The sequence below is a fragment of the Chamaea fasciata genome, unplaced genomic scaffold (assembly GCF_029207755.1).
Source record: "Chamaea fasciata isolate MVZ Bird 193981 ecotype frontalis unplaced genomic scaffold, bChaFas1.0.hap1 SCAF_1, whole genome shotgun sequence".
Classification (NCBI taxonomy): domain Eukaryota; kingdom Metazoa; phylum Chordata; class Aves; order Passeriformes; family Sylviidae; genus Chamaea; species Chamaea fasciata.
This window is the reverse complement of record NW_027094086.1, coordinates 85,016,125-85,035,472: the sequence shown is the minus strand read 5'-3', so window position 1 is coordinate 85,035,472 and position 19,348 is coordinate 85,016,125. Positions and strand designations below refer to the sequence as shown.

General features: G+C 45.1%; 1 protein-coding gene across 4 annotated transcripts in view; it reads left to right on the top strand.

Moving 5' to 3' along the window:
- The first annotated feature begins 1,614 nt into the window (after positions 1–1,614).
- The window catches only part of SLC22A23 (solute carrier family 22 member 23), a 110,561-nt gene continuing 92,827 nt past the window's right edge, over positions 1,615–19,348 (top strand). For 2 of the 4 annotated variants that reach the window (XM_066187425.1, XM_066187416.1), the window contains exon 1: positions 1,623–3,105. In XM_066187425.1, coding sequence (XP_066043522.1) covers positions 2,575–3,105 — 531 coding nt within the window. In that variant the 5' untranslated portion in view covers positions 1,623–2,574. Of the gene's footprint in view, positions 3,106–19,348 lie in introns of all 4 variants that reach the window. The other 2 variants (XM_066187445.1, XM_066187434.1) reach the window with 2 other exon arrangements.

Here is a 19,348-nt window from a genome sequence, read left to right as displayed (position 1 = left end):
TCTATGCACGTGCTTACAAGGAAGGGAGTTCAGTTTATATGAAAAATTTGGGCAGGGGATACAGAAGCTTGGAAACAGCAGTTATCAGTGGTTTTCAAGCAAGAGGGTGGGTTATAAATGCAGTTCCAAAGGGGGTGTTTCATTTGCAGCCTTCTGAGCTGGCATTAACTGGGGAGCAACTGCAAACACGTTGGAGGATGAAATAAGAATTCAAAATAACCCTACGAAGTTCCTTGGAAAGCAAAGAACATGACTGAAAAGCCATGAGAGGAATTGTTTTTGCAGGCAGGGTTGCCCCCTGCACGCACAGAGGCTGGGGCACTGCTCGGCACAGGCTGCAGACACTAGCTGAGGAGAAACCAGCGACCTGCAGGCAGTCAGTGGCCAAAGAGACTGCAGGAGAAGCGGACAAATTGCAGCTGGTCATCTTTAAGAAAGCACAGCACAGGGACGTGATAGCAGCCATCAGATGTAAAAGGACACTGCCACACAGAAAGAGGAGACTTCCCTTGGCAGGGACCACCACATTCACGTTTCAGCAAGCAATAGTTACAGTGGAGGATAAAGTGTCATCTGGAGAGGCTGTAGAGCCTCTGAAGCACTCAGCGTTCCTCAGAGCAGAACCCAGGGAAGCCCCACAAAGGGGACACAGAGCCACACTGAAGTTGTGTAGACGTGAAACCTTTCTGGTGTCCTCTGTAAGACAAAAAGCTAAAGAGAGGTAGATCTAAGGCATTAATGGTGTACGGTAATTTGCCAGCAGAGACCAGATCAAATACATGAAATTCCATCAACAACTTGCTCTTCCATTTATACTTGGCAGAGACACCCATCCTCTTCTAATGCATACAAGCATTTTCTGCTCACTAGCTGTGTTCATGTGTACAAGCGTATATTGATCTGTTTTCTCTCCTTCCCTTCTCACAAAGGAAAAAATAACCGCACAGTTCAGTAATGCACGGGCTGTGCTCCACGATGAAAATAGTCTGAGGCACTTACACGCTGAAGTAAATTTAGCTTAATATAAAAATAACCTTCACAAATTTGAAATGCCTGTTTTACAATTAACGTCAGGTGCTAACAGGATATAATTTTCTTCAAAGTGTGTACTAATGTGACAGGCTGACTGAAGCGATGCAGGCACGCCTCCTCGCCGCCTTCTAGGTCTCAGAAATGCCCCCTTCACCTCTCAGTTCTTCCCTCCGAGTCTCGTCCTTTCTTCAGCCACACAGGGTGCTCCTGCGGCTCGGCGATGCGGTGCACTCCCGCCCAGCCCGCCGCAGCCACGCTGCGTTATTAAAGGCACACACATAGCGTATAAATAATTGATAGGGAGCTAGCGCGCTGCGGAGCCGGAGCGCCTCCTCCTCTTCCCCAGCCCCGGCCCTGCCCGCCCCGCCGCCCTACCTGCCCCGGCCCGCCGGAGCGCAGCGCGGCCGCGGGGCGGCGCGGAGCCCCCGCGAAGCCGCCCCTCGCCCTGCCCGCCCCGCGGCGCCGGCCCGCCCCCGGCGGCGGCGGGTCCCTGGCGGGGGGGCCGGGCCGGGCCGGCGGCGCGGCGGGAGCAGGTGCGGCCGCCCGGCACCTCGGGGGCGGAGCGGGGAGCGGGGGGCGGCGGCGCCGGGCCGGCAGGTGGGGGCTGCCGGGAGGCGGAGGGCTAGGAGAGCCGGGCGGGTTTGCCTGCCCGCCCGCCTCTGGAGGTGCGGCCGGCGGCACGGCGCGGCGAGCGGGCTGCCGCGGGAGGCGCACGGCGGCGGCGGCAGCGGCGGTGGTGGCGGCGGTGACCGCGTCCGCAGCCCGGGCCGCGGAGGGGCCGGCGGGGCCCCTTGCTGCAGAGCCAGATGTACGGGACGCGGGGCTGCGAGGGGTCGGCGGGGAGGTGCTGGGGGCTGCCGCCGCCGCTGCTGCCGCGGCCGGGGGGGAGCCCTTAGCTGTGCGGGAAGCGGGGAAGCCGCGTCGGGAGCTGTTATTTGCTTCTCCTCCTTCCTTTGCCTTCCCTCTCGTTCCTCCTCCCCCTCCTCACCAAAACCGGGAGAGGAGGCGTGTTCGGTGCCTTGCTGCACCGGTTTTGCTTGGTTTGTTGTTGCAGGGTTTGGTTCGCGGGGTGGCTGGGTTTTTTCTTTTTTTCTCTTTTCTCTTCCAACCTCCCCGCCTTCTCCTTTCCTCTCCTTTGGCCCATCGCATGCTCGGATCCGGCTGGATCCTTCCTTTTATTTTCGGCAGTGCCTCTCGGAAGGGGGAAGGGAGAGCTGGGATGAGTGCAGCTTGACGCACAGGCGAGGAGAGGGGGGGCACCGCCGGCAGCTGCAGCGGTTCGTGGCCGCAGGGTGCGGGTGAGGAACGGAGCGAGCGAGGGGCTCCCTCGGTGCCTCCCCCTTTCTTCGCCCCTGCCCTTCCTCCCCTCCTCCCTCTCTCCCTCCCCCATCCGTCTCCTGCCGGGTCCGGCTGGGAGCGTGTGTGCAATATCTTACGTTGCAAGGTGTGCGTGTTGTGTGCGCGGAGCGGAGGGAGGGAAGGACTCGCGCGGGAGCCGGGGCTGCCCCGGCCCCCCCTATGTGAGCCTCCCCGGGCGGCTGGATGGCGATAGACCGACGCCGTGAGGCGGGCGGCGGGGGCCGGCCGCTGCCGGAGGAGAACGGCTCGGTGCCGGGGGCCGTGGGGGGGGGCGCCGCCGCCCCCCCGGGGCCGCCCCCCGCCAACGCCGCCGGGGCCGAGATCCAGGCGGTGCCGGTGCCGCCGCCCGCCGCTGCCTGCAGCCCGCTGCTCCTCGACTACGACGGCTCGGTGCTGCCCTTCCTCGGGGGGCTGGGCGGCCGGTACCAGCGGACCCTGGTGCTGCTCACCTGGGTCCCGGCGCTCGTCATCGGCTTCAGCAAGTTCTCGGACTCCTTCCTCCTGGACCAGCCCGACTTCTGGTGCCGGGAGGCGGACGGGCAGGGCAACTGGAGCGGGACCCTGGCGCCCATCCACGCCAACCACAGCGGCAACGGGAGCATATTCCTCCCGCCCGGGCTGCCCACCCCCGCGGGGGGCAACGCCAGCGAGTGCGGCTGCCGCGAGTGGCACTACCGCATCAGAGCCGGCCTCGTCCAAAACGTCGTGAGCAAGGTGAGAAAAGCGACTTCCCTCGGCCCACCTCCCTGTCCGGCCCTCGCGGACCCTCTCGGCACCCGCTCTTTCCAAGGCAAGGGGAGCAGCCAGACACGATACAGATCTGTCCTTGCGTGCTGCAGCTGGGTCAGTGAAGTCCCCGTGGAGAAAGTGAAGTCTCCCACCCGGAGAAAGTCAATCCCAAATCCGAGCAGCCCTTTCCCTCCCTGGGGTGTCACACCAGGTCTCCAGCCTAAGGACTTGTATTCACACACTGGTCGCAGCACTAAGCTGCAAAGTTATGTCCTGAAAGGGGATCCTGTGTGTCTCTTCGCGTTCCTGGTACTGTCCCTCTGTCTCTGGGTGTCTGTGGGAAAGATGGTGTAGGCATGTGCCCCAGCTGCTAAGGAGAAAGGGCTGCGGAGAGGGCTCCAGTTGATCTTTGTGCACGTATAGTAAAGCAGCCCTATAAGTCAAAAACCAGGTTGACTTTTTGGGGAAGGTGAAGAAGTGGTGACTGTTGTGAGTAAAATAAGACAAAAGTTCTCCTGAGTTCTTCCGGTTTTGTATTTAATCTCTTGAAAACTGTTTTGGCAGAGCAATTAAAGAAATGTCTCGCACAAGTTGCTTTACTCCAGAAGCAGAAAGTGCATTCTGCTGTGTTTTGTGTTTCTCCATGTAATAGCTAAAGTGGAAAATTTCTAGTGAAGAGACTGTGATGCTTTCTGCTCTTGCTTCATATTTGCTGAGTAGTGCAGATCAAAAAATCACCTTCCCTTTTCACCTGAAAGCTTTTGCTTGTTTATCTGGCTGCAGATGGGCCTTATTGATTTTAACAGGTAGCGGGTGCTCCTGGAAATGTACAATGAAATGGTTACACCAGGGAAGTAGTTCCCTTAGTCTCAAGACCCCCTCCTAAGATCAGCAAAAATTACTTCCTGCCTGGGAGCAGTGTTTTGGCTTAAATGTGTTTATCTAGTTGGGATAAAGAAACGAGGCAACAATCAAATGAGCAACAAAACTGCTTTGGTCATCCAGCACACACTTATATTGAATAATTGAAAATCATTTCGGTTTCCCTTTGTGTCCCTTGAAAGAACAGGGAAACAGGGAAAAAGCAAATCCCTCAGTACCTTGAACCCAGAATGGATTAAAAAGGAAGGTAGCCCAGCTACATTCCTTTCATGAGAGAAACATAGGCACATGTTGGATCTGAATGGTTTGTGACACAGAAATGTATAAGAAAATTAGACATTTAAGAAGGTCAGATTTTCTTCTGTTTATATCCAGAGACTGAGCTATTCATATGTTTGGGGGTTTAACACTGAAGTTTTAGCATGAAAAAATTATCGTGAATATTTTTTTTTTTTAGTCCAAACTTTACAAAGTTTTTTTTTGAAATGTTTGAATCTTTTGAAGGTCATCGTCAAGTTGGCCACAAAAGGTCAAGGGAGAGTTAGTTTGCTGTCTTGCATGCTTCTTTAGAGATAATAAAAAAAGTGTTCTTTGGAAGAACTTGCTGTAAAGGGCAGATCAATTTTAAGGGATAAACAAACATCTGTGGCCCCTGCTGTCTTGTTTTCTATTAGAAAGAATAATAATCATCTTTTGAGACTATGGGTTTTTCCAGTGTGGAGTTTTTATTTTTATTGCATGCTCACTTCCAAAAACCTGGCAGCTTTTTTGCTTTGATTTGTAATCCCATGTAATTATAATTAGATTGTTTTCTCGGGGTCAGGATTCCTCCTTAGTTTGTGCTTTGGTTTTGTTTTGGGGGTTTTCTGGGTGGGTGTGCTGCCCGTTTTTATTGTAATGAAGAAAGAGAGGAAAAACCCAGACAGAACATCATGATAGCTTGATTTGGACTTCATTTCTTATCAATCCCCAGGAGCTCTGATACTGTGGGAGCAATTCTTGTAATTGCTGACTCCTCTTACATGCATCTCACTGTCCTTTGTGAGAAAGAGCTGGTCTGGATGAATTCAAGAGACTGGATGTTCAGATCACCCTTAACTCTCCTCAAAAATACATTTGTTTCTGTAATGTATTATGCAATGTTCTCATCTTTCTAAATAGAGTTTTATTAAATCTTAGTCTAATATATGCTCATCTGTGTAGGAGCCAGGGGTTATATTGAAATATCATAAAGAGAGCCAAAAGTATATTAATAAAAAATATACTTTTGTTTGGCAAGTAAATCCTCTTGTTCTTACCTTCAGTGGTCTGAGCTAATAGCTGCTGGATGTTCCATCATTGCCTTGTACTCAGAAACAATCAAGCAATTCTGGTTATTTAGCACAAAGGTTATTTGGTGTATGTGCATGTGAGACAACACTGCTCCCCCCATTTCTCAGGGGTAGGATAGCTGTGCTTAAACTGTGTTAAGTTCCACTGTCTGCATAGCTTCTCTTCTAATAGTACACCTTTCATCAGATACTGAATCCCTGTCCAGGCTTTCTCAGCTGTCCCTTCCCTGGTGCACATTTTCTCCCAGCCTGCGTCATGCTTGGGATTGATGGAGTGGAGGTCTTGCTGTTTGGTGCTTTGTTTAGCCCCACTTCTCTGAGTGTTTGCTGGAGCCAGGGGTGGCCTTGCACCTTTCTTGAAGACTGGCATTGCCGTGTTAGACACTGTCATTACTCTGACCTGCTTGACTGAGTCACTGGGAACGCTGCTTTTTATAGTGCTGCCAGTTATTGGAACTGGAAATGGTAATAAAGGACATAGTGCTTACTATTTAACACTGCTGAAATACACGTAGTGAAGAGGTCAGATGCATAATTTAACCACAGGGATTCCAGTGGCCATATTAAATCATCCTTCTGAGCTAATGTCCTGACTTGGCACATAAATCTTGGTCTTTAGCTTGGTTTGTACATAAATATCTTCCCTTAGCACAATTGACTTGTAAGGCTTTTTCACTGCTAAATTATTCTTTGAAGATTTTCATCTATTCTTTATCACAGCATCAGCATCACCATACTGTTATAAAGAGTGCACCTGTATTTCTTAAAAGGTACATCCTAAACCAGCCCTTAAGCAAAAGGCTAGTTTTAAAAAAAGTCTTTTTAATGGTTCATGTATCATCTCACCAGTGTCCAGAGGAGGAATGCTGAGAAACACTTTCTTTTTTTTTTTTTCCTGTGGGAAAACCTGAGATCTCATTTTAGCCATTTGTGAAGTGGTGCTCCAGGTAAATTATTAACATTAACAAAATGAGCAACATAATGACAACTAAACATATGTAGCCATGAAGCTTAGCAGGAAGCTGGCATGTGTGCTCAGCAAGGACTTTTCTAACTCTTCCTAACTTTAGTGCCTGCATCTTCTGACCAACTGCAAAGCCAGATGTTATCTTGGGACAACAATTTCACAGAAGCTCTTAGTTACAGGATTGATGGTTGTTGGTTTTTTCACTCCTGTTACTAGGATGACCAGTCCTCTGTGTTTGATTGCATTAAGTGGTGGGGTTGTTTGCTGTTCTGCATGCTGATTTGTCTAATGGAGACCAAAAGCTGTTATGGGCAAGGACTGGGCTTGATTAGATTGCAGAGGTTGATGGCACAGCATCCCTCTGTGTGCACTTGTAACGTTCCAGATCATTCCACCTCTTGGGGTTGGCGTAAGAGGGAAGTAGTTAGTTGAAGGCTGCATTTTAATCACTTGGAGCAATTATGTAATAATATTTCATGTCTGGTCACAAGGGAATTCCTGTTGTCACTGCTTTTATGTTCCAGATGCCTTGTTTTCCTGCAATGCTGTTTACTTGGCTCTCAACTTCCCACTTGATTTGGGTTGAGTCATCTTCTTTCCAAAGTAACATGGCAATCATTTTACCAATTTGCCACTGGTTCGAACATTCTCATGCCAATTTGGCTGAGCCTCTAGCAAATTGTCCCTGCCAAAAACTGTGGAGCTGAAGTCAGAAGAGCCAAATGGTCCATGGGCAAGGATGTCTGAACTTGGATTGGTTTGGAATGTGACTGGTGCTCTTTGCTTCTGCAGTGGGGGGTGTCTATGCTTAACTGGTCTTCCTTCTCCTTGATTTTATTTGAGTTCTGGCACTTTTCTGAGCACACCTTCATCTGATTCAGCTTGTTAGCCTGGTAGAAAACTTCCTCTTAAAAGAAATTTTTTCTTCTTTTCCTGAGTGTTCTACTGGGTTAATTGAAGTCAAATTGTTCTGTGCAGTAACACGTGCTTTAGTCTGTGGTGTTTAGTCCGTGGGGTTATTTCTGGTATCTGCAAGTAGCCAGAAATGATAAACAAATTTCTTTGGGATAATAGTGGTGATGAATTTGGCACAGCTTGCAGAATAATATTTCTTGGGGTAGAGATAGGTGTACATTTTAAATGGACTTCCAGAATATAGTTATTAATTACTTTGAAGGGATTGCTCTGACAAGATCCTTCCCAAAATAAGATCTGTGCCACCCATATTTCCTCCCATTTGTGCCTGTAATCTCATTTGTTTCTGCATATTCTCCAGTTGGCTGGTCTCTGCAAAGAGACTTTAGAAATGCTGATGCTCCTTTTTTTTTTCCCTGCAACTGACAGGATTTGTCTTGTCAGTGTTAGTTTCTGGCTGACTGGCTTCTACCTTGTCCCAGATCAATGAAAACCTTGAGTTATTGTACTCACTGCAGTAGTTGGGTCAGAAGTGGCAACATTGAAACTGCTACATCATTTTGTTTCAACTGAACGGATTGAAGGGGGTGTAGGGACCTGCAAGGCAGAGACTTGCAATGGGCAGAAAGTCTGTTCTAAATTTCTTTAAGCCGATGCTTTGGAATGACTCTCAGCTTCTAATGGGTGCTGAAGGATTCAACAAGTCCCTGTGGTCAGAGGTATCCAGAAATACCGCCAGACCAGAGCAAACATCTATTTTATTTCATGGCTTCCTCAGCTACATGAGAGATCCCAAACTATTTTTTTTCCTTCTCCCCTCTGCAAGTTAGCTGATAAAGAGTCAGTGGTTACTGCTCTGAGCCTTCACAGACTTGAAAAATCTTTTTGTTAAAGAGGAGGCAAAGGGCCAGGCTGCAGCTGCCCTGGTGCCTGCTCTCACACACTGAGTGTGGTGACGGAGTCTCCCGATTATCAGGGTGCGAGTGAACAACACCCTGAAAGAACAGGGCAAGTTTCTGGCTGAGTAGCATCAAGGAAGAGGATGACTGTTTTGGGACAGCACCTGCAACTTCCCATGTGAAGACATGTCCTCGGTCTGCAAACAGTAAATTATCTGACATTTGAAATAACCAGGTATGATATCACAAGGCTACTTGCTTAGTGAGCCAAATACTTGGTTTTATTTATTTGGGGGTGTTATGTACTGGCCAAAGCCTTTTAAAGCAGTTGATCTAGATAACGGAGGCTGGAATCAGACCAATACTGATGTAGGAACTCAGGTAGTTTTGGGGTTTTGTCTGGCATGGATTCTTTTTCACTGCAGGAAGTGTACCTGCAGTTCATGTTTATTATCACCCTTAAGATAAAGCATCTCAGTTACAGGAATCTGATTTCAACTTACCATAAATAGTTTGTGGCATTGCTAGAACTAACAATGATCCTTCAGGAAGGTAATTCCGTATTGAAATCTCTTTAAGCTGTTCTCAGCTTTCTTGCTGTTGAACCTTTCATATCAGTCATTTTCTGTGCATATGTTAAAGAACTGTCTTTTTTTTTTCTTTTTTTTTTCTTTTTTTTTTCTTTTTTTTTTCTTTTTTTTTTCTTTTTTTTTTCTTTTTTTTTTCTTTTTTTTTTCTTTTTTTTTTCTTTTTTTTTTCTTTTTTTTTTCTTTTTTTTTTCTTTTTTTTTTCTTTTTTTTTTCTTTTTTTTTTCTTTTTTTTTTCTTTTTTTTTTCTTTTTTTTTTCTTTTTTTTTTCTTTTTTTTTTCTTTTTTTTTTCTTTTTTTTTTCTTTTTTTTTTTTTGTGTGTGTGTGTGTGTGTGTGTAAACCTCCTGGATGGATGTGATGTTTGAAATGCTTGGGGTTCTGTTTGTTTTTGTTTCCACTCCCTAATGTATCCTGTATCTGTATCACGTAATTTAAATATACCGACCCTGCCCATGTTGTGACAGAAATTGCTGGCTGTGATGAGTGTTTACCAGCTGTGCAGGCAGTCTAACCCCGAATTTCTGAGGTGCACTAACGGTTTTACCTCTTCATACCCTGGCTACAAGACTGCAGTTATAAAAGGTGACCTCATGTTTTTTTAAAGCATTTATCAAAGAAAGGAACAGGCACTCAGGAAGGCATGTAATTTGGAGCTAGTTCTGATGGTAGCGTTGATACGAGGTTTACAGGACAGCCAAACTTCAGGGGTTCATTTCTTAATGAAACAACATCTGGAATAGCAGAAGATTTATGATTTTCTTGAACTTCAAAACTTCGGCCATACTAATGGTGAAAAGCCTTAAATTAAATCTTAACAAATCAGTTCTAGAGAGCTGCTAAATTTAGAAAATGCTGAAAGAGATACAGTGCTTTTGTGTACCTCATCTTTTGTTTTCTTTGTCAGTCTATTTGTTCCTGCCTACCTGGCATTCCTGCTCAGGACAGCTACTCTCACTCCCTCCCTTTCATTTTCCTTCCTCTTCCCGCTCTTTCTCAGCTCAGCCAGGCTGACGCTGGCTTACCCGCAAGTAACTGTGGAATTAATTAGGCTGAGATCTTGCTACAGAACAAAGGGCCGGGGTTTGCTGCAGACAATATGTAGAAGATCAGAGTCGCCTGTTGAAGGAATATGCTGCAGCTTTGCAGCAGTACTGAGTGTTCAGTTCTTGCACCAAATTCCATCAAAACAGCTTCTCTCGGGTTTTGGTCACCTCAACTCAAACATGTGCTTAGCTCTTGTAATGTAATTTATTTTTATTTTTATTTTTTTTTACCAGCTCATTTTTGACAGCAGATAACTCTGTGTGTGTTCTGAAATCCTTATTGAAGTCAAAGGGGAAGGAAGTAACCTGAAGGAGGGAGAAAGGAGTTTCAACACCCTTTCAATCCATGTCATCGGGGTGTGTTGCAGAGGTTTCCAGGCAAACCCCATTTTATTGTCTGATAACTGCTCAGCACTGCTGGAGCTGCACTGGTCCACACCCAGTGTTGATGCTGGGAAGCCTGCCCCCACACTAGCCTGTGAAAACTGGCAGGCAACAGGGATTAATGTGTGTGTTGAGTTGTTCCTGCTGATTCATGCCATGTCATACCTGCTGGTAACGTGCAATAGGTTTGTAGCTATTCCCACAAAGAAGGATCAGTGCTGCGCTTGGTGCTGACTGACATGCTTGGGGTGGAACCACCTGCCTGTCCTGTGAGCTGATGAGGAGAGGGTAAATGTGCTCTGGGCATGATGGGCTGGGTAGGAAAGTTCAGTGTGTAGTACAAGGCTTTATTAGCCTTTTTTTTTTTTCTTATAATCTGGGAGAGCCCCAATTACCACTTGTTACACTGAAAAACAAGAACAAAAGATTAGGTAAGTGGATGTATCCTGATGCTCATTTCTGGGATGCCTATCTAGATCCCCTAGGAGCAAAGCCGTGAGAATCAGGAATGCTGCTTGTGAGAGGCAGGGAAGTGATATTTTTGCCTTCTCCAGTGGCAAGTGATTTATAGTTACCGTTGTGCATTGTCTTCAGAGCAGGGTGGTCTGGTTCCCCAAAAAAGGTTCTTTGCCTCCAGACAGTGGTGGAGGAATTCGTTTTGGCCCAAGTACTGTTTCCCTGCTACTCTGCAGCACTCTGGAGCTGCCTGCTATCCTCTTGGCCTTCAGGCCAAAGTCCATGATCATGCAGACAGTGTTTGCAGTGTCCACCCTACAAATATTATTAAGGATAGGGACTGTAAACCAAACTGTAAGACCTTTTCCCTGCTGTCTCTTCAAGGGCTGTGTTAAATGTTGTCTGCTTGAACAATACAAGCTTGACAGACGAGTTTCACCTTCTGATTTGTAAAGCAAGTGGAATATTTTTCTCCCTTCTTCCCTCCCTTAATATTCATTTAGGTCTAAATTAATTCCAGACCCTGAGGTTTTTTTCCCTCTCCTTTTCTTCTTGCCTGAGTTGCAATAGCTGTAGTTTGCAAATGATGAGAGGGCAAGGTCATGGCAGAATGATTGCATGTCAGACTTAAGGTGTCTGATCTTTTTATTTAAGGTGGCAAGTATTTCTCATGAGGAATGAGTTTCTCCTCTTGTCCACCACTTTACCCTTCTGCATTTCAGAGTTTTATGCCATGCATGAGTTTGTTTGGGTTTTTCCCCCCTGGATTTAAAAAAGCCCAGCAAGGTAGTAAGTTAGGTTTTGCCATGTCAGCCCTGTCAAGCCTACAACATATTTTGTGCATGCATGTTTTGGCAGCCTGAAAAATACCAGTCCACAAAGCATTAACTTATTTTTGATAATGAGATGATAGTGAATGTTAATATTTAACTACAATGTTGCAGGTTTTTTACATGTGACTTCTATTTACAGTGCTTAGACCAGTTCTAAATACAAATTTGATTGCTTGTTTAACTTTTTTTAGTTTGGTTGCAGAGTCAGTTGCAGCAGCACGTGCCTTGTCCAGAATAAACCTTTGTTGGCCGAAAACTCAGAAATGGTACTCCAATGCCACTTTTCAGTGTGTGTCTCTCAGTCTTAGGGATGGATGGGGTTGCTCATGGTCTTTTCATGCAACCAGAGGGAGGTAAACAGCTACAAGGTCTTACAGCAAAGACTAGATTGAAAATTGAAGTCAGTTTTGGGGTGAAGTCTTCTAATCATGTCAGAATACATTAGAAAAGTTACTTAGTTGCAGCACAGAGATGTAAAAGACATACTGAACTATCCTGATGCTGCTCTGTGGAAAATTACTAAAATAGTGTTATGAACACTGTGCAGGAAATCTGCAAGCAAGATTTTGTATTTCCCAACTCTTTGATGTTAGATGACATTATGAAGTTGGGAAAAACTAAACAGATCACATCAGCTGAGAAACAGGTTAGTTGACTAATCTGTGGATGGCAAAGGCTGGAAAAGATCTAAATGTCTCAGAATAAAGGGAACTCCTACTGAAAATAAAAGAAGTGGTGATGGAGAAGTGGGTGGTACATGGATGCTACTAAAGTTGATTTAATCATGATGAGTATTCGGAAGATTGTCATATGATTAACAAATCATTTTAATTGTTAGCATATTAGCGAATATTATTTACTTAGCAAACTTCCTTCTTCCCTCTCCCAGTGGGAAAATGAAACAGATCTGTGATGAGAGCAAGTTTGGGAATAGAAGAGCTAATTGCTCCTGACTAAAGTGTGAAGTTGAAGGGTAGAAGAAACTTTTCAGCTCCACGGTGTTTCAGGGGGTATTATCTTAGTCTTCTTTAGATGTGCTCAGTGGAGGGTTTGGAGGGTCTTTTTTGATTATGGCATAGACTAAGGAACAATTTAGTGCAGAACTAAACTAGGTTTAAAATCTTTTCCAAGTTAGTTTACTAGCATTGAAATGGAGTCAATGCGTGTCCTTTAGCATATTTGAAATTCTGAGCTTGTTTTGTGACTGCAGTGTTGCTTGAGCCTTCTCTTAATGCTGGGGATATGTCCCTTAAAGGTGAGCCATGACTGAAAGGCTTTAGAAAGGCCTTTCAGCTGCCTTGGGGGAATGGAGCCACGGACATCCTGCTTGTGAGCAGGACAGCATCTCTCTGTGGGGCACAGGGGGCACAGCCTGCTTACTCCGAGGGAATTACTGTAAGAGGCACTGTGTCTCTGCCTCTCCAGTTTCAAGCAGCTTGGGGGAACCTGTGCCTTAGGTTTCCCATTATGATGATGGAGTCAAAGTTTTCACACCAGGAGGAAGCGCTGTGTTCTGTATTGTTGCTCACGCAGTAATGCGTGGCACCGGGCCTTTGTGCTTTATTTTTACAGCTGAAATACCAGACTACAATTATATGCACTTAAAAAATTAATGCAGAAATTACACAGCTAAGACGTGCATATCAGAAAATTGTGGTTTTGAAGATGTATTTCAGCAATTTAAACTATGTTAAACTTCAGAAACTATTAAGGAAATTTGTGAAGTCCATGGTTATGGTGTCCTGTACTATTTTGTGGGGATGGAAGCTGTTTTCACAGGTTCATATTATGCTGCATAATCTAATTATATCTTTCTTGGAAGACAGCTAAGCACATGTCCCCTGGCTCATGTGCCACCCCCTCTTTTTCTCCCCATTCCTCTCCCTCCCCCATGTCCTCAAAACCTTTGTCCTTGTGGTAGTATCTAAAGTAGTTTCTTTGCTTTACTTTTCAAATGGTGCATTGCCCAGGTGGTCAGTCATGTCCATAGTTAAAACAATCTGACAATTTCTGTGTACATGACCTCGTGTTCACTGTTCACAAGTCATTTTTCTGGACTGCAGTTTTCCTTGCCAGGTGTGGTCAGAAATGGTTTACTGGTTTCTGAGAATGAAAAGTACAGAAAACATTGTTTCCACTGTTAGAAAATCTAACTGATTAAGAAGCTGAACTGCACAAGCCCTCGCATCTGCTGAATTATTACCAAGCTCCAGCATATGGAAATAGGGACCCCAGGTTTGCTAGGAGTGGGAAGAAGGCAGATGTTGAGCTAAAGTTCGTACTGTGGTGCAGCAATATTTCTCTTGACACCTAAGTAAAAGTTCTTGCAAATCTGGATGATTATAAACTCTCAAAATACCAGTGTGTACTTGCTCAGTAAAAATTTTGTTTTGAAGTATTGAGGTTCTAAGCGCTTAGGCACTGGTCAAAGATTTCAGCAAAAGCATCCACTTATGATAAAGCTGCACAGTATTAGATGTACTTGGCTTTTTGAGGTCTAGCATCATACAGAGAGGAAGAAGCTTGAATGTCAGGTGTTGACTGTGTGTTGGGTTGAGGCATTCCAGCGTAGGTGTGGTGTAGGCTTGAGTGGCTGTTCAAAGAAAACAAATAACAAAACTTCTCAATAGCTGGTTTGTTGTTTTTTCTTGTGTGTTGTGTTTTTAGTGACTCTTCTGGTTTCCAGTCCACTTGTGTCTGATTAAAAATGTAAGGAAAGTTGTTGCTTGGAGAGGTTTGGTTTCTGCATGTGGCTGGTAAAAAAAAAGATAAAATTATTAAATTTTATACCTTCTTCTCAAATCTTCCAGCATTAATTCTACTAGTTTTTTACTCTACTCAATGTTCTTATTTTCAAACATGATCTTGATATTTTCACCCAGCCGATTGTACTGATGGTCACAAAAATGCCACGTGTTCTCAAGAACATTTTATTGATGCTTAAAATACAGATGGGGAGTACTTTGCCCAGCTGTGATCTCAGAGGAGAGGTAGGTACCCTTACTCTGAACCCTGAAGGTTAAATAGTTTAAATGCTCTCATGTTGCCATGGCTGAGAAGGAGATACAGAGATATCTGTGGCACTAACACCCCCCCACCCCCCCTCCCCTCCCAGTTTTAAGTGTTGCAGTTGGGCTGGAGCATCCCTCTGGGAGGCTTCTTCTGCAACCTCCCTTGTGTGGTTTTACTGCACACTTATTTTCTGTAGAGTTGAGCATCACACCACTTTCTGGATCTCATGCACTTTCTCTAAGATTAAATGCTGCCAGAGTGTCATTTTTTCCTGGGGCATGAGAAAGGGAGGAGAGAAATTACGACCTTTAGCAGTCTAGAGGGAAATCTTGGTACAGTGGTGTCCTGTGGCTGTAATTATGAGCACTACTCAGATTATTCAGTTCTGTGAAAAGGAATTACTGGTAACTATATTGTATTAGTACTACTGTCTGCTTTGCTTTTCTATTTGTTTTGGGATTTTTTTTAATAGTGCTTGGTCTGCTGGCTTGGAGCTTTTCCTCCAGGAGTAAGTTCCTGGAGACTGTTCTGCCTTTTTTATGTATATTGTATGAGAAAGAGAACTGTATTTTTTATTATTTTATTCTTTTTAAAAATAACTTTGGTTGAGATTGTTGGGGTTTTTTAGAAAAAAACACTCTAAGGTAATATGAAGGCATCATAAATTAAAAGTCTCACTGGATAAGGTGTTTGTGTAAAAGATGGGTTCTAGTTCTGTGCAGGGTAAATTGACAGGATTTGGTTATAAAAAGATGAAACAGGAAGGAGAGGATTAAAGGAAAATGAGACCCAGCATACCTCAGTGATGAAGAATTTATTGGTCCTAAAAGCATTCCCTAATGAGCAGGCAAGCTCGTGGCTTTTCCCCTGGCAGGGTTTGATGCTGCTGTGGCACACATGTTACGTAGAGGGCAGGGCCTCCCAAGTGGGACCTTTACTCAAGGGATTGGGAGGGTATAGGTGCCGTGTGGTGGAGAGTGCAAAGGCTGACACAGCAGCCAGGTGCTGCCTGACTGGGGAGGACCAAGGCTGCAGCTTCATGCCTGGCTTAAGGCCTTCCAAGGCAGCAGTTCTGGTTGTCCTCTGGTCTCCTGTTGCTGAAACCACTGCAGAGAGCAGTCACAGCAAAGCTACAATCCACCTGCAGACTGTTTGGGGAAGGGGGTGCTTTCTTTCAGCAGCAATCTGGGCATTGAGTATTGGAAGCAGACTGTGAAGCCACATTGTGGGAAGAGGGTGTGTGTGTCCTGTTCCCCTCTCGTGGGCTTTTTGTGCCAGACTCTTGGGTTAGCATTGTACCAGAATCTCTCCTGCTTTCTCATTGCTTCGTTGGAGGACAGAAGGGTCAGCCTTGCATATGTCATGATATGGTGGTGAAGGTAGAACCAGCCAAATCCTCAACAGGCATCTTACCTTTTAGCAGTGGGTATTCAGTGTGCTTAGGCAGCACAGATAGCTTTATGGCCATTGGAGCATAAGGGCTTTTTGAGACAAGAGCCCTTAATTTAGACAGCTTGTGTTTGTAATTACAAACATGCAGCAGACTTTACTTTATAACTTATAGCAGTGCAAATACTGACACGACACATGAGCCCTGTCCAGATTTTCACCCCTTGTAAAGAAGTTACATGATGGTTACTATTTGGGTGTGTTACCTTTGGCCAGGTGTCTTCCCAAGCATCCCATGTTTTAAATAGCCCTCCATCTTGCCATGAATTACGGTGAGTCACAGCATGGGCGGTGACTCACGGATACCAGTTAAACATTAGGCTCCTGAAGGTGTGACTCCTTCAGCTTTGACCAAAATATCCTGTCACAACACGGAAAAAACACTTGCAATATATTGCACATCTGCATAGGTGGCAAATTCTCTATGTTGCTGTACTGCTATGAAGAAGAAGCTTTTGCTCTTTAATGTCCCTTTTTCACCAGCGTATTTTAAATATAGTTATTTTTGTTTTGGTGTAACAATAGAGTTCTTTTTGTTTAGCAAGTCTCTTTATCTGCTCTCTTTCTTGTATTGGGAGGATGAATGGAGGACAGAAAGACATACAAAATGCAGGGGCGAACTGAGAAATCCCAGGGAAAGTTTAGAAGTATTCTTTCTTCAGGCTTGGCCCTGTCAACTCCCAAGTGGAATACCAGGGGATTCAGCCAGAGCAGTTACGGGATTTAGTGGTTTCCCTGCTTGTAACAGATTAATCTACCCTTTGCAAGAGGTGGTAGAGGATTACTGTCCAGTCTCCAGCCAAAACAATCTTCCAGTGCAGATTTACTTGGAGTGCCACTTGAACTGTCATCAACTCTGCCCACCCCAGTGTTTTGTTCTGCAGGGCCGTGAGAACTTGTCACTCCTTTCTCCTCAGAGCAAATCTGAGTGTCATCTCTGCAGGATGAAACTACTGGCACTTGGAGCAGGACCTACCATGGCTCTGGGCACAGCTGTGCCGTGTGGGCACACGTCAGCTCTGTTCTGCTCTGCTGAGCCCAGCTGTATTGTAAGGGGAGAGGCAGCACTGATGTTGTTTAAAGGTTCCTGCTTTATTTCTGGCTCTTCAAAGCTGAGGCTTTTCCATGGGGAAGGGGCAACTCAGGTCTCTGGCAAAATCTCTGTGCTTTCAGCATGACAAAGCTTGGCTGGTTTGCTCTGCTGCTGTTAATATATGTGGAGATGATATGCTCACTATTAAATATGTATTTTGTCCTATTAATGTCATCTTTACCTGAGGCTGCTTTTGACTCCAGCATCCATTTTTCTTCTCCTTATTCTCATCTCCCTTTGCAAGTTGAATGCCCTGGTGGCACCTACCACTGTCCTGCCAAATTTATTTTGGGTAACTGCTTCATGGTGACCTCTCTCTGGTTTGTGACAGCTGCCAGAGGAGAAACCAGGATATAATTCAGCTCTTAGTACTGAGCAAGTAATTTGGGGTCACAGCAGATTCTCTGGAATTGTGTATTGATATATTTCACTCTTTGTGTACTTACAGATTTGGAAGGTTTTGCAGAGGGAGATATTTTGGGAAGGTCAGGGGCTGCCTGGTCTGTCAAGAGCCTGCCCGTGTGTGGGCTTGGGGGATTGACTCTGGTTTCTGCTGGCCTGCAGTGTGCGTTTAACAGAGGGCAGGAAAGGGCCAGATGCAGGGTTTGCAAGGAAATACATGTTTTTATTTTCAGAGCAGCTGGGGAGTTGGACAATAGCCTCAAAAACAAACAAACAAAGGATGACTTGCAGATAAGTTATCGAAAGGAGTGGGTGTGTTTTGGGCACCACTGAAGGACAAGCTGATAGACTGACTTTTCTCCTGCTTTTAAACTCTTGCTCTCTGTGCCAGTGTGCCAGAGGGGTTTGACATCTGCTGTCCTGGACTGAAATTTCACAACTGTCCTTCATGCGATTTTGGCTCTTCCAGCCACGATGTAATCTGGTACTGCACGTTCCCTGCCTGGGGCTTGCGTGAGGGCCAGCTATCATTGGCTAGCAGCAGCAAGCTGCAAAAATGGAAAGGCACCAGGATATCTCCTTTTTCTTTTTGCAGTTGAAGGACACTACTGTTCCTCTGACATCAATTAATATAAAAATGAATGATTGAATTTTTAAACCTGTTCTTGTATAAATAAGAATATTTTTAATAAACTTAATTTTTTATCTACAAACAAAAATGATTTCTCAATTTTAAGCAGCACCTACACCTTCTCTATTGTGAAAATGAGCCTGGAGAATTTTAAAGCCTGCCTCTGCCTCACATGTATCTTCTGAATTTTGTTTTGTTTGCAGCTTGTCTGGGCAGATATTTTTGTTTGCTAGCTGAAGATTGGTTCTAGAATTGCTAGTATTAGTAATTTCATTTCCTCGACTTGCTTCTGAAAAGTCAACATTTTTGGAGAGCAATCCGCAGTGCCTTGCTGAGTTCTTTGCTGCAAATTATTCATAGCTATTTAATGGAAAAAAAATCCTTGCTCATACTACTTGCTTACGGTTCTTTAGTGTCTCCGGTCTGTAAGGTGAAAGATGAGACATATACATCCCAGCTTCTACACATAGGTGAACTGAGGAACTCAAAATGCATTTAACTTAAACAAAAGGGCTGAGCCTGAGTGCTGGCACATTTCTTTCAGCCACAAAGTTGCTATACCTCTTGGTGAGATGGTATATTGTAGCGAGGACATCTGTGGTCTTGGACCAGAGGGCTGAGTCTTGCCTTGTTTTTGGAAGGGCTGTGTGTCATGGAAATGTTTAAAAATGCAGTGCACTAACTGAACTCTTTGGAGGGAAGTTGTTTTTTGAAGTTGCAGCTGACTTTTGCAAAGAAGTTGCATGCTTCTACTTTGTGTTTTTGGCTATGAAACTTCAGTCACTGGTGTCAAAAGGGCTGCTACTATTACATTACACATAAACAGCCATTTATTCTGCAAAGTTTCAATTCTGGAGTATCTGACTCTCCAAAGTTAGCTGTACTTATTTGTCATGGAAAGTGTGTGGCTGCCATTACCATCAATATTTGAACACTTCAAAAACCATGGGCAAGCATATCCTCTTACATTTATTCAAAGGTATAATAGTAACTATCCACACTTTACACATAAGAAAGATTACATTGCGTGTCTGAGGGCAATGAGGATGTTGGGCTGAAGCCAGGAATGCTGTCTGGTTCTTCTGGTTTCCTCTTTCTGAGGAAAATGGCTTGGAGTTTAGGGAAGCCTCACTGTTGCTCCTGTCTTTCTCATGGGAATGAAGCAGTGCCCTAGTGACAGGTTGCCTGAAATGGTTCATTTCCCCTTTCTTTGGACAGAAAGGTTAATTTCAGCATTAGCATAGCTTTAATGTGGAGGTTCAGATCCTGTCCAGTCTCTGAGGTGCGAAAATTCACTGTGAGGCTGCTGTCCCAAGAAGTTGCATGGCTCTACTGAGACTTC